This window comes from Fonsecaea pedrosoi (assembly GCF_000835455.1).
Source record: "Fonsecaea pedrosoi CBS 271.37 unplaced genomic scaffold supercont1.4, whole genome shotgun sequence".
In the NCBI taxonomy this organism is placed as follows: domain Eukaryota; kingdom Fungi; phylum Ascomycota; class Eurotiomycetes; order Chaetothyriales; family Herpotrichiellaceae; genus Fonsecaea; species Fonsecaea pedrosoi.
The window spans coordinates 1,426,770-1,450,945 of record NW_013550612.1 but is presented as its reverse complement, the minus strand read 5'-3'; the positions used below and the strand labels follow the sequence as shown (position 1 = coordinate 1,450,945).

The following is a 24,176-nucleotide window of genomic DNA, read 5'->3' as shown; positions in this document are numbered from 1 at the left end:
GTACGAGATACCTCATCCTGGGATTCGTTCGAGGTGCTCAAAAGGGTTTATTGCGCGAGGAAGCGTCATACAGAAATGGGCATCACCGCGCCTCTTAGATCACGAAACCTGGCTAGATTCACATAGATACTTCGATGTGGGAGTTTCGTGATCTATTTTGCACGCACGGATGATGTTCTATATCATCATGGCTCCAAAGCCAAACATGGCAGCGAATCCCAGCTTGCCGTCCACACCGCTTCGTTTTTGTATCAAGGCACCAGCGTTCGAACTGGTCGCCGCGGCGCTCGGCTGGCTCGAGGATTGTGATCCAGTGCTATCAGTGCTAGCCGTCGGGCATCCTAAACCATTGCAGTTTGCAGCCAGCTCCGCGCTGGGTACAAATGTCTTGATCGGTCTCGTGCTGTTCCTCAACAGGTTGCCACTACCATCAAGGCTTTCGACTAAACTCCAAGGATAGTAGTTGGGTCCAGTGAACATAGTTTCGAACCCATTTCGAGGGACGGTGCCCACCACCGTCCACGGCCCGTTGCGCGATGTACTCGAGTAAACGCGCCACTGAGCAACCTTCGTGGCACCGTTCCAGCTCATCCAGTACGATGTCGGCGCACTAGTATTGTGTGCATATGTGTACAAAGCAGGTGCATCGGTCGGACTGGAGGTGAAATTGTATTTGAAGGCGCGGTAGTGCATCGATCCCTCTGTGGCGAAATGTCCTTGCTGGACCATTCGCCCATCGGGTGCGTACTCAGATATGAACGCGTTTTTGCCCCATCCCATGAACACATTGGAAGTCGACCATTCTTGATTCCTTCCAAGGACCTGCAGGTTGCCTTGCGATTGGGAGATAAATTGGTATGGCGCAATAAATCTCTTGAGAAGTGTGACCGAGTTTGTGGTATGATCGAGCTTCAAGACTAAACCAGAAGAGTAGCGGGCAGTCTGGTTGTACCCGTTCGACGCATTGTCGAACAACGAGATGATGGTGGTGGTTTCGTTTTCCTCACGGAACCTTGCATCATGCTGGAAGCTGAAATTAAGCCCTGCTGGGAAGGTGAAGTCGGATGCGATTCCACCCAGGCGCCAAATGATGTGCCCATCTTGTCCTGATACCTTGTACAGGGCACAGGTGTGGCGTGCAGAGACCAGATAGTCTCCGTCTGCATTCTGATCGACGCTGTTGATATGGAAATAGTCCCAGGGGCTTGTCGGTCCAAAGCCATCCCCCGAAACCTCTGTCGTGTCTGGCAGCACGAACGTTTCATTGGGCAGTACATGATCCAGTGCAGACCATTCGAAGAGCAATCGACTGGTCCCAATCTCTATATGTTGAAAGAAGTTGTTCATAATCCAACCCTGCCCTGATGTGATATTGTAGGCCGACAGATCATAGTGCTCCGGATTGTAAAGCGTGAATAGCGACGACCCGTCGGGGAGGACATTGAATTCATGCTCGTCAAAATTGGCCACACCCGCTTGCGAATGGATCGACGTTTTGGTCGTGAAAGTGTCGTCTAAGACCACAGCGTAGCCTCGAGCATATCCGACATTCTGGCCTCCGGTTATATAGCAAAGATTGTCTGTCCCATTGATTTTGCAGAGGTGGAAATTGTGGCTAGGGCCACCACCAGTTGAGCCATATCCCGAATACACCAAGTTCTGCCACTGATCAGTATTTCTCCCTCTTTGATTCGTCCAACTGCAGCACTGACCCCTCTATTGTCGTAGATGTAGATAGCCTCTTGAAATGTCTGGTATGGACCGAGGAAAATATATCCAGGAGTCACCGCGTCTTCGTCGAACAGAGATATATTCAGGAAAGGCGCGTAAATGTCAGGTCTCTGCCTTCAACGTCAGCAGCAGAGGCGCAGGTCTCCGGGCAGACTTACAGATTTGTATTGAGACAACGGGCCTGTCCCGTTCGTTTTAATTGATACTTGACCTTGACCTTCCACGCCCGGGTAGGTACATAACAATGCCCAGAGCGCAGCCAGAACAAGCCGCAGTGCAGATGTCATGGCGGAGAAGCGAGGAGGTCGTCAGCGTCCGTCGAGGCGCCCACTCACATCAACGCAGGCAAATCGACTTCGCTCCGGACACGAGGACTCCAGGTTGGAAGCAGTAATGGGAGGCGGTCAAATCTCCATCGTCTGCCAGGAGGCAAACGACGCAGGACGGGGGTTTGCCTGCCACCGTCCATCATTTTGGGTCAAGCACACGGAGAAGTTCCTTCAATGGGTTCTCCACTGATGACGTAGATTTGCATTGAACCCTTTTAGCAAACGGACAGCGACAGAGGACAGCAACTCGAGAATTGAACAGCGAGGCGCCAGAAGGAGTCAAAAGACTTTTTGCCACTGGCCATCCTGTCACCGCTGCCACCGCTGGAGCATGTCGCTCACATGCTTCAATGCAGTCACACCAAGCCAAAGTATACAATACAAAGGCGGTCTCCGGACGCTGCCTTTAAAACCAGACTAGTGCCACCCTTGCTTCCAGGCGCTCAATTCCAGTGTCAACCAGGTCCTACAAGCCACAACCCAGCATGTATAAGGTAAAATTACGAATCCTTTGGTGGTATCGCAGGCACCGACACTTTTGCCCATCACACGCTCTAATCAGGAATGTGCTGGAGTTTCTTCGTCTCCTGGTTTCTGCCCAAGTATCACAAATCTAGGATATTGTTAGTGGAAGGCGAAACGTTCAGAGAAGAAAGGGTCCAGGCACTCACAACGGCCAGTAGCTGTGGACCGTGCGGTCTCTCGCGTCTCTTCGGCATTCATCCAGTAAATTTTCGAGCTCTTCAAGCGAGTACCCGAGCAGCTCTGTAAATACCTTCAGGCTAAGTCCTTGAATACCGTCGAGTATGTTGACGAGGCCGAACATGCCAGCCTGGCGGAGTTGAGGATCCTTGGGCCAAGGGCCTATGGGTATTTTGTACTTGCGGCAGATGACATTGACGAAGCCTGCAGTGCGCATCTGCTCCATGACGAGATTAGGTCTGCAGAATCCGCCCAAACCCGCCATTTCCATCCCCCTCGTCCATTCGCGTTCCCAGAAGCTGAGTCGACTGTTTAGCGGGATGGTGTTGTCGTCACTTCGACGATTGTAGTCAAACTCCTGGCATTCCACCCAGCCGCCGGGTTGGAGGCACTGAAATGCTTGCTCGAAGAAATGAGGCCAGCTCCTCAATGTAAAGTCACTCATGATCCTTGTGTGAACCAGGTCAAATCTCTGGGGGAATTCCCACTCTTCATCGGCATCGGCAATCTCGAAGGTCAAGTTTGGTGTTACGTAGTTCGGCTGGATAGGACTCAGATCTGTGCCGACGACGTTCGCCCCGGGATATGCTTCAGCTGCCTCCAGTGCCCACGAACCTGTCCCAGTTCCGATGTCGAGGATCCCCTGTGGATGGGGGATAGGAGCAAAGAATAGCTTGTTCTTCAAAGACAGGCGGACGGCATGGTAAGTGATGTCAATTCTGTCCTGCTCGCTCTCGTCATTGGGCATCAAGTATTTGCCTCTGTGGAAGGAATGATAGGTGCGATTATGTAGTCTCTCATACTCGTAGACGCTTTCTGTCACCGACTGCGTGCTGGATTCATGATCCCAGTATCCAGAGTCTGTCTCATCCAGACCTGGGTGAGTGTCGTCGTCCTGGATCAGTCAATCGCAAACGGACTTTGCCGTGGAGGTTCTCCAAGGTCATGGCCTACCATGGGGTCACTGATTGCCTCCAAGGCACTGTCGCTACCAGAGACTGACATTTTGCGGGGCAGGGAGACTTCTTCATACCAACAAGCCAGCAGGGGTTTTCCGACGAGATGGAGGACGGGTTTACATTTTGAACCCGCCTGGCGAGTACAGGTGACGACTCAATAGAAGCGGAGAGGGACAGGCAGGCACGAGACAAATCGAAAGCTAGAGAAAGACCCAAGGGAATCATCCCGCTCCATGGCTCGATTTCTCTGCCTCCCAACAACACATCAGCTGTCAAAAAATATGCAAGCTGTGCCAACACCAAGTCGGATCACCAATTGGACATGCCGGTCCCAGCTTCTTTTTAAATTCTCTAGCTACACACAGCCCGCATCCGGACCCTTTTTGCCGCGGACGCCCCGCGTGTCCTTGGCTATCGTGGCTATCCACCTGTTCGCCTCCAGGGCCAAACAGAACGACGGACTGGCGCTTGCACAGGAATCGCAGCCCTCAAAGAGGCAAAAAAGGAGGCCGCTAGGGAGACATAGTTTCGGGGGTTGCGCAGGACGCCGTCGGGGTTCGAAGCCCCTAAACAACGTGGATAACTAAGCCCTAGACAACCCTCATTTGACATGTGTCAACGGCTTGTTTGAGATGCATCAAGCTAATGCGTGGTTGCAGATGCTCCCTTGTCTACGCAGTATTGTGTGCTCGATCAGACGTTAGGTGGGCTTTTCTTTCGTGGATCGACCTGCACAGGGAATTGTGCCTCCGTTCCATGACCATGGCTTGGGTAGGCGAACACCATCGAAGCAACAGCTGATAGCAATCGAGGAGCCACTGACGCCGTTCGATCCTCCGGCTATTCTCCTCCATCCCCCACCGTGTCTGTCCTTTTGCCATGGACGGTCTCTCACTCCTCAGGTGAGTTGCACAGAAAGGCGTTCCAACAGGATGACAATGACAAGCTGCTCAATGGGCAAGTCGTGATTTTGGCTGTTGCTGAAGAAAAGTCGCCTGCGTCACTCAATCTTCTCTTCCGTCCATCATGTTGTCCATTCTTGCAGCTCCACAGACCCGATGGGGTTTGATCTTACTTGGGGCATTTGCTATTGTCTGGTTTGTGTTCAGTACCGTCGTCTCCTATCGCAAGCTTCGACATATCCCTGGGCCTTGGCTTGCTTGCTTCTCGCAGCTATGGATCTTCAATGTCACCACGAAAGGGGACCTTTATCTCACTATGGAGGAGGTGTTGCACAAGTACGGTACGATGTGAAAAGGGCGATACCTCGTTCTCTCCTTCCAGCTGCTGAACCTCAGAAACAGGATCTCCTGTCAGGATAGGGCCTAACATGATCATGACCGAGTATGCGAGCCGTTTCCGCCACTCCCAGCCTCATAATAATTGCTATTCTAACCACTTTTAGCGACCCTGAGTTCGTTCGGGTTATAACAGCTCCTCGCTCGCCGTTCAGAAGAGGCCATTGGTACAAAGGCATGAAGATTGACCCGCGGATCAACAATCTTCTGTCCGAACAAGACGAGAGACGCCACGCAGAGTTGAGGGCGAAGATGATGCCAGGAGTACCTCTTTGGGCATGCCACTACAGAATCATGAGCTAACCGTTCTTCACCCAGTACACGGGGAAAGAAGTCCCTAATCTCGAAGAGAAGATTGACGACCGAGTCCTCGATCTGGTCAACCTGATCCAGCGAGAAGGAGTTGAGAAACGGACTTCGATCGACTTTGCCATGTTTGCGCAGTACTTCACCCTCGACAGCCTCACGCATATCGGTAAAAAACTTCCGCTGTTCTGGTAGGAAGTCCAGGCAGAAAGACTGATTAGACGTGGAAACAGCATTTGGCCATCCCTTCGGCTTCTTGATCGAGAACCGAGATCTGTACGACTACAACAAGTCCAGCACGGCTTTCTTCCCTGTCATGGAGTTGGGCACGAACATACCACTCATCCACTCTGTCCTGTCCAGTTCCCTAATGCAAGCCCTCGCCGGGCCCAAGCCGGAAGACAAAGCAGGTCTTGGAGCTATTATCGGCATCGCACAAAAGATCGTTGCTGAACGGTTCAACCCGAACTCGGAGTCCAAGAATGAAAGAGACATGCTGAATTCGTTCATCAGGCATGGCCTGACCCAGTTAGAGGCAGAGTCAGAGTCCCTCCTCCAGATCCTTGCAGGCTCGGTAAGGCGTTGTCATTCTGTCTAATATTTCCCTTCCGGATTCTTCGAGCTTTCGCGCCCCCTTTCCCCTCCAGTCTAAAGCACCAGACTTTTTCTTAGAGTTTTGGTTTCTAACAACAATCGATGTCCTTCGGGTGTGTGCCGAGGTGAATAGGATTCTACCGCCACCACGATCCGTATGACATTCCTGTATATACTGACCAACCCGGCGGTGTACGCCAAACTGCGCGCCGAGATTGATGAGGCCGTCAGCGCAGGCCAGATCTCGTTCCCCGTGGTCAAGAACGTCGAGGCCAACCAGGCCCTGCCGTACCTCCAGGCGTGCATCAAGGAAGGGCTGCGGTTGTGGCAGCCGTTGAACGGGATGCAGACTAAGCTGTCACCGCGCGACGAGGAGATTGTTGTAAGCGGCGTCCGCATTCCGTCCGACACGCAGGTCGGGTTGAGCCAGCACACCATGATGCGCAGGAAGGACCTGTTTGGGCCCGACGCCGCTATCTTCCGACCTGAGCGCTGGCTCGAGGCGGATCCGGACACAGCCAAAGCCTACGAGCGAGTGTGGGAGCTGTCGTTTGCGGCCGGCAGATTCACGTGTCTAGGCAAGGGCATAGCGTTGATGGAATTGAACAAGGTGTTTGTCGAGGTACGTATGTGGTTAGAGCTGGGGGTTGCTCTCGATTTATTCGCTTGGGACAGTTGACGCTGATGCATTCTTCGTGTGACAGCTCTTCCGCCGGTTTGATTTCGGCATCGTCAACCCGGTCAACACTATGGAGACCAAGTGCCACCAGATTCATGTTCAACGACACATGTATGTCCACGTCACAGCTCGAGCACTCTGAGGGCGACTGATGGGATGTGCTATTTTTCATTTGAATCTCGTATGCCTGCCCACGTTATCCATTTCAAGGGCCAGGCACTGGACTAGGCACACAAGGCGCGAGCACATGTCCGAAAGTTTTGTTGACTGATTGAAGGATCTGGACACATTGGAAGTTTATAGGTGATGTAAACGCTGGTTGTTGGAATGGAACTACTTGATGTCTGCCTCCGTTCTCGCATGAATATCATAGTTGTCGTATTCCACGTCTCATAACGCTGCATTCTGAATTCTAGCATTAGTCCCCCTGTGTCTATACTATTTGACGACACACCATCCAACCTTGTGCTCCGCCCCTGGGCGGCCACGAAGGGGGGAAGTACGCTGAGTCTCGACTGTACCCGTTCCTCCATCCAGATAGGGAAGCTTTGGAGCCTCGGACTGACTAACCAGAGACCCTTTCGACCCTCGCCTTATAGCGCAGCAGCAAGTCCCCCAGTATCCCGTTCATTGAGTGCGTGTGTCGTCAAAGGCCGATGAAAAGCCCACCATTCATTACTCAGAATTAGACTTGGGGGTTTGGCCGCTCTCTCTATTTCTATGGCAAGGGCTCGTAGGCTCCGCCGGTCTTGTGGGCCTCGCGGTTCGAGAAGAGGAAGTAGATGAGCATGCCGAGGATGGGGAAGAGGAAGACGATCAGACACCAGAGGAGTTTGTGGCTCGGTGGGCGGTTGGATTTGAGGACCTCGACTGTTTATTCGCCACGCGCCATGGTTAGCTATTGTACTTGTGTGTTCGTGCTTGTGCCGTCATGTAATCCGAGAGGTCGTGGGGGACAGACGCAACAAGCAATGAAACCGGGGAAATAAGGAGGGAAGACGGAACAGGGGAGAGCAGACGTACTAAACACCAAGACGTCCAGAACCAGAACGATCAGACCGACAATGCCACCACCGGTGCCGTAACCGATCATGTCCTTGTTCATTGCGTGTAGGGTCCCGTCACCGCCGTCCGTAATGGGCGCTGCGAAGGCTAGGGCAGCCAGGAAGAGCTGTAAGAGGATGTTTTGGATCATTTTGTAGGGTGCGACTGAGATGTAACTTCTACGCGGGGTTCGATAGGGATTCCCGAGAAAGGTGGAATGAACAGGTGAACAGATAACAGACGATAATGAGATGTGCGGGTTCGAGGTCACGGTCGATGGTGAAATGTAGAGCGAATACAGGTGAGGTTTGGGAGGAAAAATCGGAGGACTAGGCAACTGTATTTATCTCAGATCTAGCTCGAGGGAGGTATTACGTGCAACCTTTCTCAGCTGCTCTGTAACTACCAATACAGGAGGCTTCTCTCGATGCAGCTTCGTTATTGTGTCACTGCGGGGTCACGGTCACTTCCTTGGTTTGGCGCCCCCAGCACCACCCAACCAGCATCACCTGCCGCCTGTGCTACCTGCAGGGGCTGAGCCAATTGGGGAAAGTCAACACGCGATGCCCGCCACAAGCTTGTCTGCATTCTGTCGATTTCTTACGACGTCATAATTTGTAAAGAGGGGTGACGATTGTGACGGCACCAGAACTGCGACAACGCGAGACGGCGAGACGGGCACCTCCGAATTCTTCAAGCCTCAAGTCTCGAGCCTCAAGGCTCCTTCAAGCACATCCATCTAGTGACCAAATGATAACCGGAAGCCTCCCATCTCAACCCAAAGCCACGACACTCTCCCTTCACAGAACGCTGTTCAACATAGCCACCACGATCTGAGGCAATCGTGTGATCCCAGTGGAGTGGCGGCCGGCCAAAGTCATAAAGTGTCTATCTTGGATTGAGAGGGCACCGTGGGGGTTTCCTCGTTCTCATCGTCTTATAGGGCGTACTTCTGGGAAATGATAGGGCACTCTTCAGGACTCCAAGAGGCGGTCTCCTATAAAGTATTGGCGGATTCCTAATGGCCAGTCCCACCGGGCACCCACCCCCGGTCTGATGCTGAGATCCTCATCCAAGGAAAGATCACTAGATATAGTAGTAGTGGTAAACGGGGGAGGTCCAGCCACACTCCGCTGCCACATGCTCTCGTCTTCGTCGTCAATTTCATAGTTCGTCCTGGCGAAATGGGCCGGGTCGGTAACACTGTCGTTCTTGTTGCTGCCCTCATCGTCGAAGGTGTTGCATTTGAAGGTGGTGCCGTTGTTGCTGTAAGCTATAAAGTACAATGGATCGTCTCGAGGGAAAAGGGGCACTTTGGTCTCCCAGCCGTCCTCTTCCCGGATTGTCTTCTTTCCGTTATCCCTGGGGATTTCCAGGGCATCTCGTTTCGTATTGCGAATATGGCGCATGTTCTGATGATTCCATCGTTGAGTGAGGTCGACGGGCTTTTTTGTTATGGATGCGCACCCGGCCCTGAATTGCGCATGGCGTCTTCGTTTCCTGTTCAGGGCACCAGGACTCGTAAGAGGTGACCGCTGGCTCTGGTCTCCATACTCCCCGCGTCTCTCCCGAGGATATTCCTGTTCCACCCCATTGACGCAGGCGCCCTGCAACCGTCCACTTTCTTCGAGATAAATGCTGATTGTATGTGGAGGCTCCCGGTCCACCAAGACCCAATCTTCCAAATCACACCGGCGACGTCCGCAAGCGAAACACATTATCGCTGAATTGTGAACAAAGGGAAGGCCACCATCGATAGCAATCGCATAACGTCGGTATTGAGCAACTCGATTCGGGTAATCTCGAATGAACTCTGTACAATATCAAGGCAGAGGGTTGAAGACTCCACCAAATCCGAAGCAGGAACGCCGCACAGTCGACAAAGACAAGTAATAGGGAGGTTGTATCACCTTTGCATCTGAGAACGCATCCAAAGAACCGCGGAATGCGCAAAGAGGTAGAAGTACAGATGTGAAGAGGTCAATATGTTGCTGGTGATTGAGCAAGTGATTGAAAAGCCATCAAGCTAGGTCAAGGCGTGACAAAATCCGTAATGACATGGCAAATCAGTGTTCTCGTCCTTCTGGTTCCCGTGAGGCTGTCAAAGTCAGAGACGCTTGCTATGCTCGTTCAGGTTGTCTTGTCATTGTTCCAGAGGACGCTGATAGTTAGAGCGACCCCATTTTGAGCGAGATCAACAGACAAGAAGAGCGGTGAGAAGAACCCACAACCCAACTTGATCCCAGCTTTGAATGGGCTGAGTGAATTCCTCGAGGGTGATTCTCGGGATGTCGTGCTCAAGTGGAGCAGACAACCAGCAGTGTGGCAGGCTTCGGACAATAGTCAAGAGAGATTCCTCTGGAACTGACAGATTCGCGTTTCAAGGTGTGGTGCCTGTTGGTCCAACCAGTAAAGATCGATGGCCATAGTTCACCACGGCGATCATCCCTTCCAAGGGACCATCTGGTGGGGTATAGTGTCAGTAATTTTGTCATGAAAAGATAACAGGATCTCTGATGGTGTATGCAGCCGTTTCGACCCCATGATATTTATGTTTCGTCTGTATGAATGAAGTGGGAAGTAAACAGCTGCGCCAGAGCGCTGTGGCTCCCTCTGGCTGTTAAAAATGACGACTTTGCTTTTCCCGAGTGGCTGCAATGCTGAGAATCCCACGACTAGCGATCCTCCCTCTGCTGTCACTCGTCGACTGTTAATCGAAGGTTCAAACAGCGTAGTACTTCTCATACAACGGATCTTTCTCGCCTTCTGCAGTTTCGCGCCAGTCATACTCCAAAGCCTTGGCCAGGCCTCTCGCCACGTCTTGACCACCATAGTATTGCGCGACAAATGCTAATGCTAGATCCATCCCTGCACTTATCCCGGCCGAAGTCCAGATCTCGATTGGGGCGTTGTTCTTGCCTTGCACTTCAGACGGCAGGCTCCGGACCCATCGAGCAAAGTTCACCCACGAAACGTTTGGATTTCGGGCTGTTACCTCTGCCCACCGAGACATGTTGGTAGTTGCACGCCGTGCATTGAGCAGTCCAGTCTGTGCAAGTGCATCAGATCCGGTACAGACTGTCAATATGGCGGTGGTTATGTGAGGAACCACCTTTGGCACAAAATCGAGCAGGCTCTGGATGTTAGATAACTTGCTGCCATCTGGATGGACGCGGCTCAGTCGTGTACCAACCCCTCCAGGAATGAAAAGAACGTCGACGTGGGAACCTTGTTTGCCAGAGCTGAGGGCTTCCAGAAAATCTGCGTAAGTGGTGTCTGGTTGTAGATACTCGTTGAACGTGAGGTTGACTCTGCCGTTTGTCCTCGGAAAAGCGTTTGGAAGGTCGAATGTCCAGTTGGCTGATTTGGGGGGAATAGGCTTAACCGGTACCGGGTCGAGCGTCTCAGCGATAAAAGTTAACGATAGGGGGTGCTTTTCGGAATCAAGTTGAGTGGAAAGTAAATTCAAGATATCCAGTGGACCAGCGAGATCGAGGAGTTGAAATCCAGGAAAAATTGGCAACAGGTAATGAATGGGAGGAGAAGCCATGGTAATTGAATGTTTGGTAGCAGAACTGACCAGGGGGAGGGAATACGGTCCTGAAATTAGTACAATCAATAAATTCAGCGAAACTTACGTCGACTTTCCTAGCTATGGCTCCGGCTTATATCGATTTATATAGAAATGTACAATCCAGCGAATATGCGGAGGAGGGGTGAAATATGGGGTCTCTCGATTGGAACAAATTACCGCTTCGGTCAAGGAATACCGTATGTGTCATGGTACAGGACGTGAGAGAGGAGGAATAATACACCGTCCGGTACGAATCTCCAGCGGGTATGTAAGCGAGGGTAACGAAGAATGACGAGCAAAGACGCAAAGTTGCCAAGAAACCACGTGGGCTGAACGTCCTTCGGATGGCAGACGATCTGGTGGAGGGCCTGAAGTGTATATTGGTTCCATATATTGGGTACGATGGTAAATAGGCGGTCGGAATTTACCTAGCCTCAACCATATCCACTAGGTAAGTTCAAGTCATTGTGGGTGGCGTCATGCCAAAAAAAAATCAATAATTGGCTTCAGAATGGTTAGAAATGAACACAGACCCCCATCAAACTGTCCTCCTCCCTCAAGCTGGAAACCTGAGGGGGATGTGACTTGTTTATACGGAGAGGCCGGACAATCGGATATAGAGTTGTTCCGGAATAAGCCGCCCGCCGTGAGTCCCAGGTCACGAGCCAGATATGACACACTGGGACTAGCGGATTGGGCCTCTACAACCCACTGGCTTCGATCGAGATCCAGCCAATAACAGCCCTGGGCTTAGTCGTCTTCTGACTCACTGCCACCGCTAACACCGTCTGGCTCCGTCGCCGCCGTGCCAAGGAAGAAACTTCTGCCTCTGTCCGCCACACACGTATGGTTCTGCGTTTATTCTCTCTTCCTTTTTCCTCCTCTTTCCACTGCCACACCTACTGCCCACCTGACTGCTGGTTCTTCCTTTCTTGTCACTTCCAATGCGAACCATTGTCTTCCTTCTCTGCCTGGAACCTTGTCTTGGGTTCGGGCGCGGCTCCTGATGCTTTTTTATGCGCTGCCCCCTCTTATCCGAAACTTATGACTGCCTGACAGCCGCTTCTGCTTTTGACTAAGAAGTAAACCACCGCCTGATCCCGCCATTCCGCCACCACTCGCAGGGCCATGCTCACCAAATCACAAGATCTCGGTGTTGAACCAAACACTTGATTGTTCAAATCTGTTTGCCTGACCTTCACTGCTTTTCGCCTCCCGTAGTACCACCTGAGAATGACGCATATTCTGATTCATCCCCCAATGGCCCAGTCCACGGCTTACTCTACAGTGCCATGTTTTCTGCCTGCCGCGCCGCCTCCGCCTCCGCCTTCATTCACTGCCGCACCTACTATTCATCCCATTCTACTGTCACCCATTGTTCTTTCCCAATTGTTCTTTCCCATTGAACGTCTCCATTGATCTATTCAATAGTCACAAACAACTATTCTACTCACAATACTGATTCTCTGTCATTGATCGCTCCATTGAGTTGGTCGCTGCCTACAGGGATATCTGTTTGACTACAAGTATCTTTACTTTCGCCATTTATCAGCACAATATTTTCCCACCTTGAGAACTACCAACCGACCCTCAAGACATCCTACCCTTCTGCCAGTTGACTCATTCAGAGCGCAAGCAATCGACCCATTGGAACCGCAACTCAAAATACTCCCAATCGTGGAACCGCTGCTCTCTACAACGACGAGGGACCCCACCACGAGGACCTTCAATCTCGCGACGGCGCAGCATCATATATCGATCCCTCCTCCTCCCCTCAGTCCTCTTGTTTCCCGACCACAATCTGTTGATCAGCAAGAGGTGGACCAGACATCGCATATGCGCGGGGATATAGAGCCCGGTATTCTTCTCCTCGACTCGCTTCCATCAGAGCAGACAAAGATGACTTCTGAGTCTCTTCTATCCCCAAGTGAGGCACCTAGCCTACCTTCTACACTCAAGATCAATATGACCGCGCTCAACCAGAACCCTTTGATCACTCCTCCCGATCCACCAGAACACGAGTTCAGCGCCAATGTTTCCGGCGAAAACAAGGACGACGACCCGGTGTTGGTGGTTGATCAGTCAGAGGTCCTCCCGCCAACTCCCACCTTGTCACGAAGCTCCTCCCAATCCTCGTCGTTTCCCGTGCAGGGTCTCTTTGATTCAGAACCTGTTTCGATCGCGCCGTCAACCGCTGACCCTAGCGCATACTCAGACTCTGATTGTCCTGACGTAATAAACTTGATGAGTCGCGACTACGATCTCATTCTTCGGGCGGCTGCAAAGGGCCCTATCAAGTTCCGTGCTTCTGAGCTCTACTCGCTGGATGACCGGATGTTGCCGAGGCAGCGTCGCTTGGTTCGCGGAGATGAGCTCGCCAGAAGAGTGGAGCGCTTCCTCAAATACCGTATTGACTGGTTTGAGCCCGGTCTTGGAGTCAATACTGTTTGCGATGCCACGTCGTGCTCGCCAGGGCCGTGGCATGGCATCAAGCGACTGGCGTTCGCGGGCCTCCTGACACAATACCCGTTTGACGATATGGACTCAGTTCTGATGGACATCAGGAACCATCTTTTCAACGGCAAACCTTCTATTCTGGAGTGGATTCCCGAGGAATCATCTCTTCCACGTGCCTCCAGGGCTCCTTCTATGTCAAGCAAACCTGTCTCAAAACCAAAGGCCGTCAAGCCCGTCAAGCCTGTCAAGAACAATCAGCAACCACCTAAGCGCCCTGCTGCGGTTGCTCCCTCGCAGAAAAAATTGGCAGATCTCGCAGAAGCCGCCGCTCTGTTGGCGGACGAGCCGCTCAGCAGGACCAGAGGAGTGAAACGCAGATACACTGAGGAAGATCAAGAGCCACGCAGTGACAGCACTCGGACTGTGACGGATAAGACCGTGACAGATGTGACCTCAGAGGAGCCCGACACCACCAAGACGGCCAAGAAGCACAAGGTTGTCTCGGACAGCAAACCTAAAACCCAGCGAAGCGCTGACAGTAAGTCGAAGAACACCAGAAACCGTAATTCAGACAAACCGAGGGGTCCAAGCGAATCACTCTGCCGGAACGTCAAAGATACTCTCAACAGACGCTCCGAAGACAAGAATAACTATGAGGCATTCAACGACGCGATTCTGCCTGAGAATGGGCCGGAGATTGATCTGCCTCGTTGCGATTTCACGGCAGAGGAACTGAAGGACATCCGGGAGCTTCAGGACATTGGCGATCGCACCGGCCTTCATCCAGAAGAGGTCAAGCTCTGCAAGTTGTTGGCTATGAGCTCCGACTTGTACAAGTGTCAAAAGGCACGGTGCTTCATCGGTCTTGCGCTGTTTGTGGAGTACAACCTCGAGAAGCTCGGCGAGGACAATCCCAAGTTCAAGGTCTTGAATGTCGGCAAAGCCCAGTTTCAACTGTTTGGAAATGTGGATGTCAACAAACTCAGCAAAATGTACACTACCTTCAAAAAATGGGGCTGGGTCGAGGACATGACGCAGCAGAACATCCCGCAATCCTACATTGATCGGTTCCCGCAAGCTCATCGCCTGGCGCTCAGGAACGAAGTTGCTGAATACGAGGCAAACCTCCCCGTCGCAAAGCGCATTTTCAAGGTCTGAGCAGAGCCATCAGTGTTGAGGCCAAGGGGAAGAGATGAGATATGAGAACTAGTTGTTCCAGCATACGCGAGAGTTAATCAGTGGAAAGGAAAGCAAACATGACAGGGGACATATTGACGGCGCAATTTCACGGAATCTTTTTCACAGGGGCTGCTTGAACGACGAAGATACGGAAGCCGCCCGAGCTCATGGGTTTACGACCAGGAAACGACTGGGTGTCGAACGGATTTTTGCATGCAACGGTTGGGAAGGGAAACTGTTTTTCTTCTTTCATTCACTTCAACTGCATTGATACCCCACGGTGGACTTGGACACAGTCACCGGCATTTACTATCTTGTTTACATTTTTTGCGTGTCTTGCATCCGGGCAACAGGGGATTGTTGTATGTATTACATTATCAGCAGAGCTGGCAGAACAGGCTCTACATCTATCCTGCAGACTGAATGAATAGCTATCTACTCTATCCATTGGATCTTGTGCGTGGCCACGTCGCTTACACCTGAAAGAGACTTTCTCTGAAACATGTCATTCCACCGTCTGGTCATGTCAATGATGTCACGCTACATGAGGCACCACCAGTTCTTGTACTGGAACTTTGTGAGTTGTGTGGCCCGTGCACTGCATCCCAAGGTTTTGCCCCAGCGCGTCGGAACCCAATGACATTGAGAGCAAGCAGTATTGTCAGTTTCCACTCTCCTCCGAAGAACCCTTTCTCTCCATTAGGAATATTAACAAGCACTCCTTTCTTAATGAACATGACGTCGAGGGAACTCCAGCCCCCGGCTCCTGGGCCCCACTGATGCCGATGCCGACCGGGCCCGCTTTCGGTTTTGCGGAGGTACATACAGCTTTTACGGGGACGAGGATGATGTGGATGATGATAGAGGAGAAGGGGGAAAGGAGAAGAGAGGATAAGGACGAGAACGAGGGGGAGTAGGAGAGTGAGAGTGAGAGTTAGAGAGGTGCAAGGCTAGGGAACATACACGTGCATCCACGGAGGAGAAGGAGAAGGAGAGGGAGATTTAGACGGAGAGTGGAATTGAATGGGCCATAAGTATCTCGTACAGGAGCTGAAGGGTATCAATTGGAAATGGTGACAGGCACGGCGTGCGCCTTGGGACAGAACAAGACACAGGCAAGAAAAACGACAAGTACTCGATGGGATACAGCCTTCACAGCCTACATAGTCTCACTTGTAGAGCCCGTTCATGGTTCAATCCAGCTCCATTTCCATTCCCACTCTGTAGAACGGATACTCCCAAGTCCTTACGAGGACGGGGATCCATTGATCTCTCTTCTCATCTCTTCTCATCTCAATTGTCCAGCGAGTCCATCACATACTGGCCGTCATAAACACAGAGCAGTGCCTTAGGGGGGCTCGTACGCAATAGAAGAGAACCTCACTGGGAGTGCTTCTACCCCTTTTCGCCGCCATTGTCGCCATCGTCAGGCGTGCCTTTCTCTTCCTGCTCCCTCTCATTCTTCTCCTTGTTCGCCTCACCCTCACCCATTCTCAACTCCCGCAACATCTCGTTAACGCCCTTTCTCTGTGCCTTCCGGCCACTCATCCTCCGACCATGTCCTCCATTCGCGCCACCTGACAATCCCTCCCCATCACCGCCCCCATCCTGGTCGTCGTCGTCGTCAAGTCTCTCAATCTTCAATTCCCCCAGACTTTTCATCGCCTCCTCGTCCCTCTCAAACTTGACCACCGCCCATTTCATCTTGAGCGACTCCTGCCACGCGCCCGCGTCTCTCTGTCTCTGCCTCACCTGTCCCGTGCGCGGATTTCTCAGGCTCCACTTCTGCTCGAGCATGCGGACCAGGTCGGGCGAGTGGGGCTGGAGGAAGGTAAGACGGACGATGCGGTAGTAGCCTGCGAATTTGAAGCTGCGCGAGGAGTCGAATTGAGTGCGCCGGACTTGACTGAAGACTGCAATGGGACCTGGGTGTGGATGTAGTTTCTCGGCTTTGGGCGAGGTGGTAGATGGAGCTGCTACATCGCCTTGTTGTTGTTGTTGTTGAGCCTCTCCGTGCTCTTGTCCGGATGTCTCATTCCCACCACCGCTCTCGTGACGGTCGTCCTGAGAAGTCGAAGAAAGCTTGTCATCTTCACCGCAAATCCCATCCGCAGCAGCAGCACCTCTCTCCTTAGACTTATCTGCAAGATCAGCAGGCAACAAGTCCAAACTCGATTTCGTAAAGATGATTCCACCCTCGTCCCATCGCGGATTCGCGTCCTTGAACAGCAGCACGTAGCTCACCACCCCGGGCGTGGCAGCGGAATCATGCAACGTCTTCTGTCTGGTCCCGGGATCCTCGTACTCCCGGACTGGCCAGAAATGGCGGTCAATCTCCTTTGGAGAGCAGAGGTCGTCGCCGTCCAGAATAGCATCCGATCTGCTCGTCAGTGGTCGACTGTAATACCCTCCACGCGGGCCAGAGGGCGGCAGCGTGGAGCCGGTGTCTCTATCGCGGGTGCTGGCCTCACCAACCTGCTGATCACCTCTCGCTCGTAGGGCGGGAGGAATGTACCGTCCAGTCATGGCCGCCGCCGTAGGTTGTCCCGTCACAGCAGTCTACTGTCTTCACGGACCGTAGGCCGAGATATTGGGGCTTGGGTTCAAGAACAAGACGCAATCACGCTCTTGGCCACCATCGATCTGGCATTGGGAAATCGATCTTTGTCAGAAAAATAAGTTATGTGCAACTAATTGGTCAAGGCAACATTCTCAGTGCTCTCCACCTTCACATTTTGTCTATGTCACGAAGTCAAGGATGGATGTGAAGGAAGTACGAGAAAGTCAGCCTTGCCTCGCCAAGCCATGACGCAGATCCCCAACGCGTCGAGCACAAGGCTGAGGCGCGAGTCGAACTTGTTCAGATGGAAATCGAAACCTCGATGAATGTCATTCTCGCCATAGGCAGTCCATCTGTATCCTATAACGCCCAGCTGGCGAGACCCTACATGGACTCCAATCTTACTCGCTTGCCATCCATTCCCATTAATGGCGACCTGTCTCATCTGTTGCGGCCGACAACACCCAACCTTGGTGCCTTCACTGATGTCAATCTCGTAGAGTGTTCATCATGTCGCATTCTAATCTAAACTTCTGTGCCAAATCCAAATCGCTCCAAAAATGAGGTCCGAAGGGGTTGTGGTATCATTGCTGTTAATCTGACCGCATGGTAATACGGTTCAAAAGACCGAATGGAAAGGTTGCCGCCCGTGCTGCCATTGCGTCTGCGTCGTATGTCGTTGCAGCAGCCTCTCTTCCGGCATTTTCACAGCTTGTCGGGTGGCCTTGTTTCCAAGCACATACCTACCAGAGAGACAGACTTCGATTTGCGGGTTGTTCCGAAGACTGGGATGCTGCCGGAGGGAGCTGCCTGCCGTCACTGGCCACTCTATTGCACTTGGCTGACAATTTCGCTGGCTTTGCTCAGACTTTCCACCATTTGTAGACACTCCTTGCGTCGTCTGATAGTGTAATCGCTCTCCTTGAGGAGGTCGTCGAGTTCCTGCGCTCTATAGAGTTGCTCAAGCAATTCACGTTGCATTTCGTCTTTGGTGAACCTTGTTATTGGTCAGTAGTCGGAATCAATGCACAGATGCTGGGGCACTTACTGGACGAGTGTAAGCATGATTGCTTTCGGCACCATGTCGATCATCGTCCTTCGAACGATATTAAAATAACTGTTGATCAACAACTTGATGACCTCCACTTCTTGATTCTCCCGCTCGGATAATGTTCCACTGGCTTTGAGCGTGGCCGGAGGTGGTTCCATGGCTGCCATCTTCTTCTTATTCTTACTGGCGAAGAATGACCCAAAGAAACCTGAGTTTTGATCCGAGCCATCAGTAGGCAAGCTGGGTGACGCTGCCCGAGGTGGCACCTGTGGCGGCAGGGGTTTGCCTGTTTTGGGATCGACTTGTGTCGGCTTGTTGGCATTGTGTCTGTCATTCACGATGGCCATCGCACGATGGCCGTTGAGAAAGTCGGGATGACCGGTGTTGATATAGCAAGCTTCCATTGCAACCAAGTCCTTGACTAACTTGTTTGTTGGCTCCATGGATTTCCGGAAAAAGGAGATGACGACGCCGTGGAATTTCTCTTTGAGTTGAGGATATCTTCGGAATAATTGCTTCTGCAGTAGTTGACTGAGGATACGAACCAGCTCGTCATACACCAAGGAGACACATTTCAGAGACGGTTCCTCAAGCCGTCGAATTTGTTGCTTCACAATGAGCTCAAAAGCAGTGGTGCCAACGAAGAGAGCTGGGGATGATCCAGACGAGTTGTAAAGAATAGTTCGAATATCAATATCCTTGACCTGGTCGAACGGATCGATCGCCTTTATCCCATTCGAGTACAGCTCGTGATAAACAAATGATATTCTCGCACCTCCTGAAAGTTCGTTGCTTGACAGTTCGGCACTGTTTCCGTCTAGAACTGTTCGGTATTCGTTGGCAAATTCGGTAATGATGTTGAGAATGATGTTTGAGCTGTTGTTCCCAAGCAAGTCGCCAGCACCCAGTTGCTCCAATTCCTGGCTGTATTTCTGCAGCGATGTCGCAATGCGGGTCTTGATGTCCGGTAGTGTCTGCTTGATATGCATCATGAGGATGAGGTTCAGCTTTCTGGCCAGATACGGAGTGCCACAGTATGAAGCCTTGTTCCGGTAAGATGGATGGTTCTCAAAAAACTCCTTTTCCGCTTTCAAGGCCAAATCTATCCGCTTCTTGTTCTCAATGTCGCGTTGGCCGCGGTTGACGACAGGGACATAGCCCAGCCTCAGTGGAATGATTCGACCAGCAAGAATATCGACCACGTCGGTACCAGAGTCCATGAGATCAATCTTGGTTAGAACACCGATCGTTCTCTGGCCTTCAGGGTCGACTTCTCGAGCAAGTTTGAGACCGTCCGAATTTGCCAAATCAACGTTTGCTGCCGTGACTGCTAAAATGATGGCGTTGGGCTTTTGTATTTGCTTGAGCACCATCTCCTTGATCTGCTTCTCGATATCTCTTGGTTGATCCCCCACGGGCACCTTTGTCAGGCCAGGCAAGTCGACCAATGTGAGAGTGAGTACGTTAGGCGAGTATATCCGCAAGTTGATGGGCTGTGGTGAAATGCCAACATTTCGGCCTGCCTTTGCCTCTGTCTCCTTGACAATCTCATCCCGAATCTTGTTAAAATCATGAAACTTCTGACCGGGTAGATGGAGAAACTCTCCCCACTCGTCCACGTTGGCTTGACTGTCGGTAGTCTTCTTCATGTCCTCCTCGGTGACGCCATTGGTTTGGAGTTTGGCCGGGGCTGGTCTGTTGATCAATTGTAGGACGAGAGGTCGACGAGTCACGATTCCGGAACCTCGAGGAAGACTGGGGTAGGAGTCAGTGGATATCTGGGAGGGTGGAATACCAAGTCAAGAGGACGCGCTTACAAGTCTCTTCCCACTATGTTCTCGAGGACTGAGCTTTTGCCGCTGGATTGCGAACCTACAACGACAATCTGAGGTAGATCAATGGGATTTTGGACCTGGGAGAAAGACGGTCAGATTGGGTGGACAGAACAGCTGGCGACTTGGAACAGGGCATTGGTGGACGGCATACCCCAACAGTTGTGAAGACATCTTGTAGTTTGTTGACCAGAGAAATGAGGGTTGGGTCGTTCACGTTAATCCTGTAGAAATTGTCAGAAGGACCACGGTTTCATGAATTTGTTGACATTTGCTGCGGGAAACGCACGAATAGCCCCCCGGTGCTGCCGCCATGGTTGGACCAAAGGTCAGCGGAAGAGGATCTTGAAGTAAATCGGAGCGGGTGGATTCGATGCTGGTTCTGGCAGAAGTTTGAAGAGCGAGGTCGAGGGATCTGCGCGCAGGGCGAGAGTGAGTATGATGGGGAGTGATATCGATGTTGTGGATGTTGGCCAAATCTTGGGACGAAAGCGTCAGTGGTGATGCACCTGCGCCTGCACCTGCGTCTGCGTCTGTGTCTTTGGGGGCTGAAGTCACGGTGGGTGCAACTCCTGCTGGGCTCGCAGCTGCCCGACGACTCGGTTGTTCTTGGCGGCCAAATAGAAACGGAAGGTTGCGCGTCGCAGGCGACATTCAGCAGGCAACCTTCAATCCAACACCTTTGGTGACCTCCAGAAGGGGTGGTATCCTCGCTATTGTGTATGTATGACGCGACAGGTTTCCGGGAGGGCTGAAACTAACAGCACCAAGCGTTGTCAGGGTGGTGGCGGTATGGCTAGGCACCATTCAATCTCTATCACCGTGTGGCGGCAAATGCGAGACGAAACCCCCTCTACAAGAACTTTCTCGAAGATGACCATGAATTGCGCCCCTATTGCCGCTGACTGGGTATAACCGCAAGAGGGTTCCATCACGGTGCTGGAGATCTGAGATATGAGCAGGAAAGCCAGGTTGCCTGGGGTCTCGTGACTGACATGTATACATTGTCCCGGACCACTCATCTCGCATCATTCAGTCCTTTCCACCCAATGCCTGACACGCTCACAAGTGCCTTTATCATTTCATAGTATTGAGCAGGGTAGTAGGCTTTAGGTCCTGGTAAAGATAGGGTGATGTAGCTATATCTAAGTAGACTTCGATCAGACATGCCGCTGACGGCGGAATCCCATCATGCTCCTTTCACTCCCACCTACGCATCCAAGTTTCATTCTCTGTTGAATGCATTGATGCTGCTGGTGGAAATGAACATCCCAATGCCCGAGCCTGTGCCTGTGGCTGTCAGGCGGAGACTTGCTCTTGTTTTGGTTCAAACACAAACCACACTGTCAGACACCCCCAAATGCAATGCTGTATCCAAACTCTCTATATCTGTGCAAGTCGTCCCTCGTTACCATAAACATAGTCCATGTGGTCCTCTGTCAAATGCCGCCAACTCCATTTAGAAACTTGATATGCCGGGCATCAAAGTGTTGACCTCAGGGCGCTAGTGCGTTCTGAGTCGTGGCGAGCAAGAGACCTGTTCAAACTGCTCGGAAGGCCCTCAATGGGCGAGCGCAAATTTGTCCATCTGTATGCTGTTAGCACTGGCAGCCCAATCAGGGAGCTTTAGAAACTGACATTCGCACTTTGCGGTCATCCCCCCCAGACGCAAACATGCCGGCATCTCTGGGGTTCCAGTCCACCGTCGTCACGCACTCCTTACCACTTTGACCTCGACCATGCCCAGGCAGCTTCTCGATTAGCGATTCGTTCTCCTTGTGCCACACGTAGATCAAGCCATCTGATCCCTCAGTCAGTAAATCCTTAACACGGATGGCAAAAGTACTCACCTTCTGAACCACTAACCACAAAATTCTCTGCAGCTCCCCCAAAGCAGCTCCGGATCACAAACTCGCCCTGTTTCTGACCGCGGAACTTGCGAATGGTGTCTCTCGTGACCAAGTCAATCATATGGACTTCACCAAGGACCAGGTTGACCAGAACCGTGCGGCCATCGCGACTTAGAGTAATGCTTGTCGTCCTGCTCAGTACCTTAATGGGTGGCTCTTCTCGATAAGTGTGCATGTCGAAGACGCGGATAATATTCTGAAGGTCAAGCGCAACTAGCCAATTCCCATCCTCGGTGATGGCCACATCTTGCACGCGGAAGCCCTTGGGCCAGACGTGCTCCGGTTTCTCGCGCTTCGAGCCTCGGAGGTTCCAATAACACAGCTGCGAGTTACGGTCGTGACTTGCAGTGACAAAGCCTTGGGAGTCGGGACACCACGCAGCGGCGGTGATGCCGTAGTTATGTTCTACGCTTTGATGCTCAAGGGTCACCTCGAGTCTTCCTGTTTCGACATCGTAGACACGGGCTTTGCAATCCTGCGAGCAAGTGATGATTTTGGTGTCGTCTGGGCTCCAAGACACGTATGTAACCCCCGCCGAATGATGAGTGAGGGCGTGAAGCCGTTTGAACGTCACTGTTTCATAAATGTTGACGGTTTGGTCCTGGCTTGCCGTAGCCAATTTCGTACCATCGTGAGAGAATTGCACATGCCAAACCTCACCGGTGTGATCCTCGAGTTGGAGAAACGTCCGCGATGGGAAGTCCTCACGGTCACAGATATGGTCCGAGTACAGCGATGGAGGTTCCGCGGTGTTGTGGTAAAGACATTGGTTAATCTGGCTCTGCTTTATATGGTCAAAGAGCTCCGCTAGCCTATGATCTCGAATCATGACTGAGGGTGCGATTGACCGAGATAGGTCCTGCAGCAGCATCTGTCTTGACTCGTCCACTGTACCTGACCAGTGCGCCTTGGTTCTGAGATCTTCAGGCGGACACATAAGTAATGTTGAAAGGGCATGTAATTGGTGGATATCGTGTTCGAGGGGTGTCAGCTCTTGTCTTAGAACCATGAGAGCCATGCCCAGGTCGCGTCGATCGAGTAGCTCGAGAAATTTCTGCTGCCGGATCCAGAACAGCATCTGCCCTCTATCGGCGCCTTCCGCGAGGACGAGTCCATCTCCATATTGTTCGTCATCCAGAAGGGGTCCACCCCGGTCGGTCTGATGCGATCCTAATAGTATGGCTTCTGCCTCGGACCATATGCCTTCCAAGATAGCTTGTCGGAAGGCAGCTACTGAAGGGCTTTCGAGCTCATATCCACTCTCACTGGATAAGACATTGGCAGCGTCCGAATATCCCATATCTAGCAAGCCCTGGATCAGAATTCTGACCACCTCTTCCCTGTTGTGACCTCGATATGTGGCCGACCTAACGGGAGCCAGTTTTTTGGAGGTTCCATTTGCGTATGAAGGGCTAGATCCGTTCACATGCCCGTTCAGACCGGAGTGGAAGGGCTTCCTTGGAGTAGAACCGTTGGAACTTGTGGAATGGCCATTGGAAAATACTTGTTCCGAGTCTTCACTGACTCTCATATTGGATCTCTCGGTTCGCCTGCGCTTCGGCCTATGTTCGCCTCCGGATCGAGGCTCTTGAGACGTTTCTCCCGATGTCTGACCAGGTCCTCCTTGGTTGTTATCGGCTTCAGCGGATCTTTCAAACGATGACCGCCTTCTCCTGCGTCTCCCCAGCTCTTGAGAAGCCTGTACCTGCTCTATAGGTGGTTGGCTTGCCGTGGGGGTTTCTGAGTTGGTCGAAAGCGGGTCTCCAGTAGGATTGGAGGCTTCGTCAATTGTGGTTGTGTTGGGGTTGGGGGAAGTAGAATCTGTGAAGGAAGAGTATACGGGGTGAGTCGAGGTGGATGGGTCGTCGGTAGTGATTAGGTTATAGTTGGTTAAAGGTTGGTTTGCCAGCTCGTGGTGGCGGCAAAGCCGCCAATATCACCGCGGGGGCTCCTTCGATGAGGAAATGAAGG

At 52.1% G+C, this 24,176-nt stretch overlaps 10 protein-coding genes across 10 annotated transcripts; 2 read left to right on the top strand and 8 right to left on the bottom strand.

Annotated features, from left to right (window-relative positions):
• Positions 1-177: 177 nt before the first annotated feature.
• On the bottom strand, positions 178-2,018 carry Z517_06313 (uncharacterized protein; the record flags this gene model as incomplete). The annotated part of the gene is made up of 3 exons (XM_013428053.1): positions 178-1,659; positions 1,713-1,841; positions 1,890-2,018. The coding sequence occupies 3 exons, from the start codon at positions 2,016-2,018 to the stop codon at positions 178-180; spliced, it is 1,740 nt and encodes a 579-aa protein (XP_013283507.1).
• A 709-nt stretch (positions 2,019-2,727) lies between these two features.
• Positions 2,728-3,767, bottom strand: Z517_06312 (uncharacterized protein; the record flags this gene model as incomplete). The annotated part of the gene is made up of 2 exons (XM_013428052.1): positions 2,728-3,657; positions 3,717-3,767. The coding sequence occupies 2 exons, from the start codon at positions 3,765-3,767 to the stop codon at positions 2,728-2,730; spliced, it is 981 nt and encodes a 326-aa protein (XP_013283506.1).
• A 980-nt stretch (positions 3,768-4,747) lies between these two features.
• Z517_06311 (uncharacterized protein) lies at positions 4,748-6,740 on the top strand (the record flags this gene model as incomplete). Its single annotated transcript, XM_013428051.1, has 6 exons — positions 4,748-4,971; positions 5,094-5,283; positions 5,338-5,494; positions 5,559-5,899; positions 6,053-6,541; positions 6,624-6,740. 6 exons carry the CDS (start codon positions 4,748-4,750, stop codon positions 6,738-6,740), a joined length of 1,518 nt encoding a protein of 505 aa, XP_013283505.1.
• A 576-nt stretch (positions 6,741-7,316) lies between these two features.
• Z517_06310 (uncharacterized protein) lies at positions 7,317-7,793 on the bottom strand (the record flags this gene model as incomplete). Its single annotated transcript, XM_013428050.1, has 2 exons — positions 7,317-7,468; positions 7,622-7,793. The coding sequence occupies 2 exons, from the start codon at positions 7,791-7,793 to the stop codon at positions 7,317-7,319; spliced, it is 324 nt and encodes a 107-aa protein (XP_013283504.1).
• Positions 7,794-8,616: 823 nt separating this feature from the next.
• On the bottom strand, positions 8,617-9,360 carry Z517_06309 (uncharacterized protein; the record flags this gene model as incomplete). The annotated part of the gene is made up of 1 exon (XM_013428049.1): positions 8,617-9,360. The coding sequence occupies one exon, from the start codon at positions 9,358-9,360 to the stop codon at positions 8,617-8,619; it is 744 nt and encodes a 247-aa protein (XP_013283503.1).
• A 1,004-nt stretch (positions 9,361-10,364) lies between these two features.
• Positions 10,365-11,192, bottom strand: Z517_06308 (uncharacterized protein; the record flags this gene model as incomplete). Its single annotated transcript, XM_013428048.1, has 1 exon — positions 10,365-11,192. One exon carries the CDS (start codon positions 11,190-11,192, stop codon positions 10,365-10,367), a length of 828 nt encoding a protein of 275 aa, XP_013283502.1.
• Positions 11,193-13,115: 1,923 nt separating this feature from the next.
• On the top strand, positions 13,116-14,831 carry Z517_06307 (uncharacterized protein; the record flags this gene model as incomplete). Its single annotated transcript, XM_013428047.1, has 1 exon — positions 13,116-14,831. The coding sequence occupies one exon, from the start codon at positions 13,116-13,118 to the stop codon at positions 14,829-14,831; it is 1,716 nt and encodes a 571-aa protein (XP_013283501.1).
• Positions 14,832-16,247: 1,416 nt separating this feature from the next.
• On the bottom strand, positions 16,248-17,378 carry Z517_06306 (uncharacterized protein; the record flags this gene model as incomplete). Its single annotated transcript, XM_013428046.1, has 1 exon — positions 16,248-17,378. One exon carries the CDS (start codon positions 17,376-17,378, stop codon positions 16,248-16,250), a length of 1,131 nt encoding a protein of 376 aa, XP_013283500.1.
• Positions 17,379-18,240: 862 nt separating this feature from the next.
• Z517_06305 (vacuolar protein sorting-associated protein 1) lies at positions 18,241-20,949 on the bottom strand (the record flags this gene model as incomplete). Its single annotated transcript, XM_013428045.1, has 5 exons — positions 18,241-18,409; positions 18,461-20,218; positions 20,281-20,375; positions 20,450-20,519; positions 20,585-20,949. The coding sequence occupies 5 exons, from the start codon at positions 20,947-20,949 to the stop codon at positions 18,241-18,243; spliced, it is 2,457 nt and encodes an 818-aa protein (XP_013283499.1).
• A 962-nt stretch (positions 20,950-21,911) lies between these two features.
• Positions 21,912-23,736, bottom strand: Z517_06304 (uncharacterized protein; the record flags this gene model as incomplete). Its single annotated transcript, XM_013428044.1, has 2 exons — positions 21,912-22,096; positions 22,146-23,736. The coding sequence occupies 2 exons, from the start codon at positions 23,734-23,736 to the stop codon at positions 21,912-21,914; spliced, it is 1,776 nt and encodes a 591-aa protein (XP_013283498.1).
• Between the last annotated feature and the right edge of the window lie 440 nt (positions 23,737-24,176).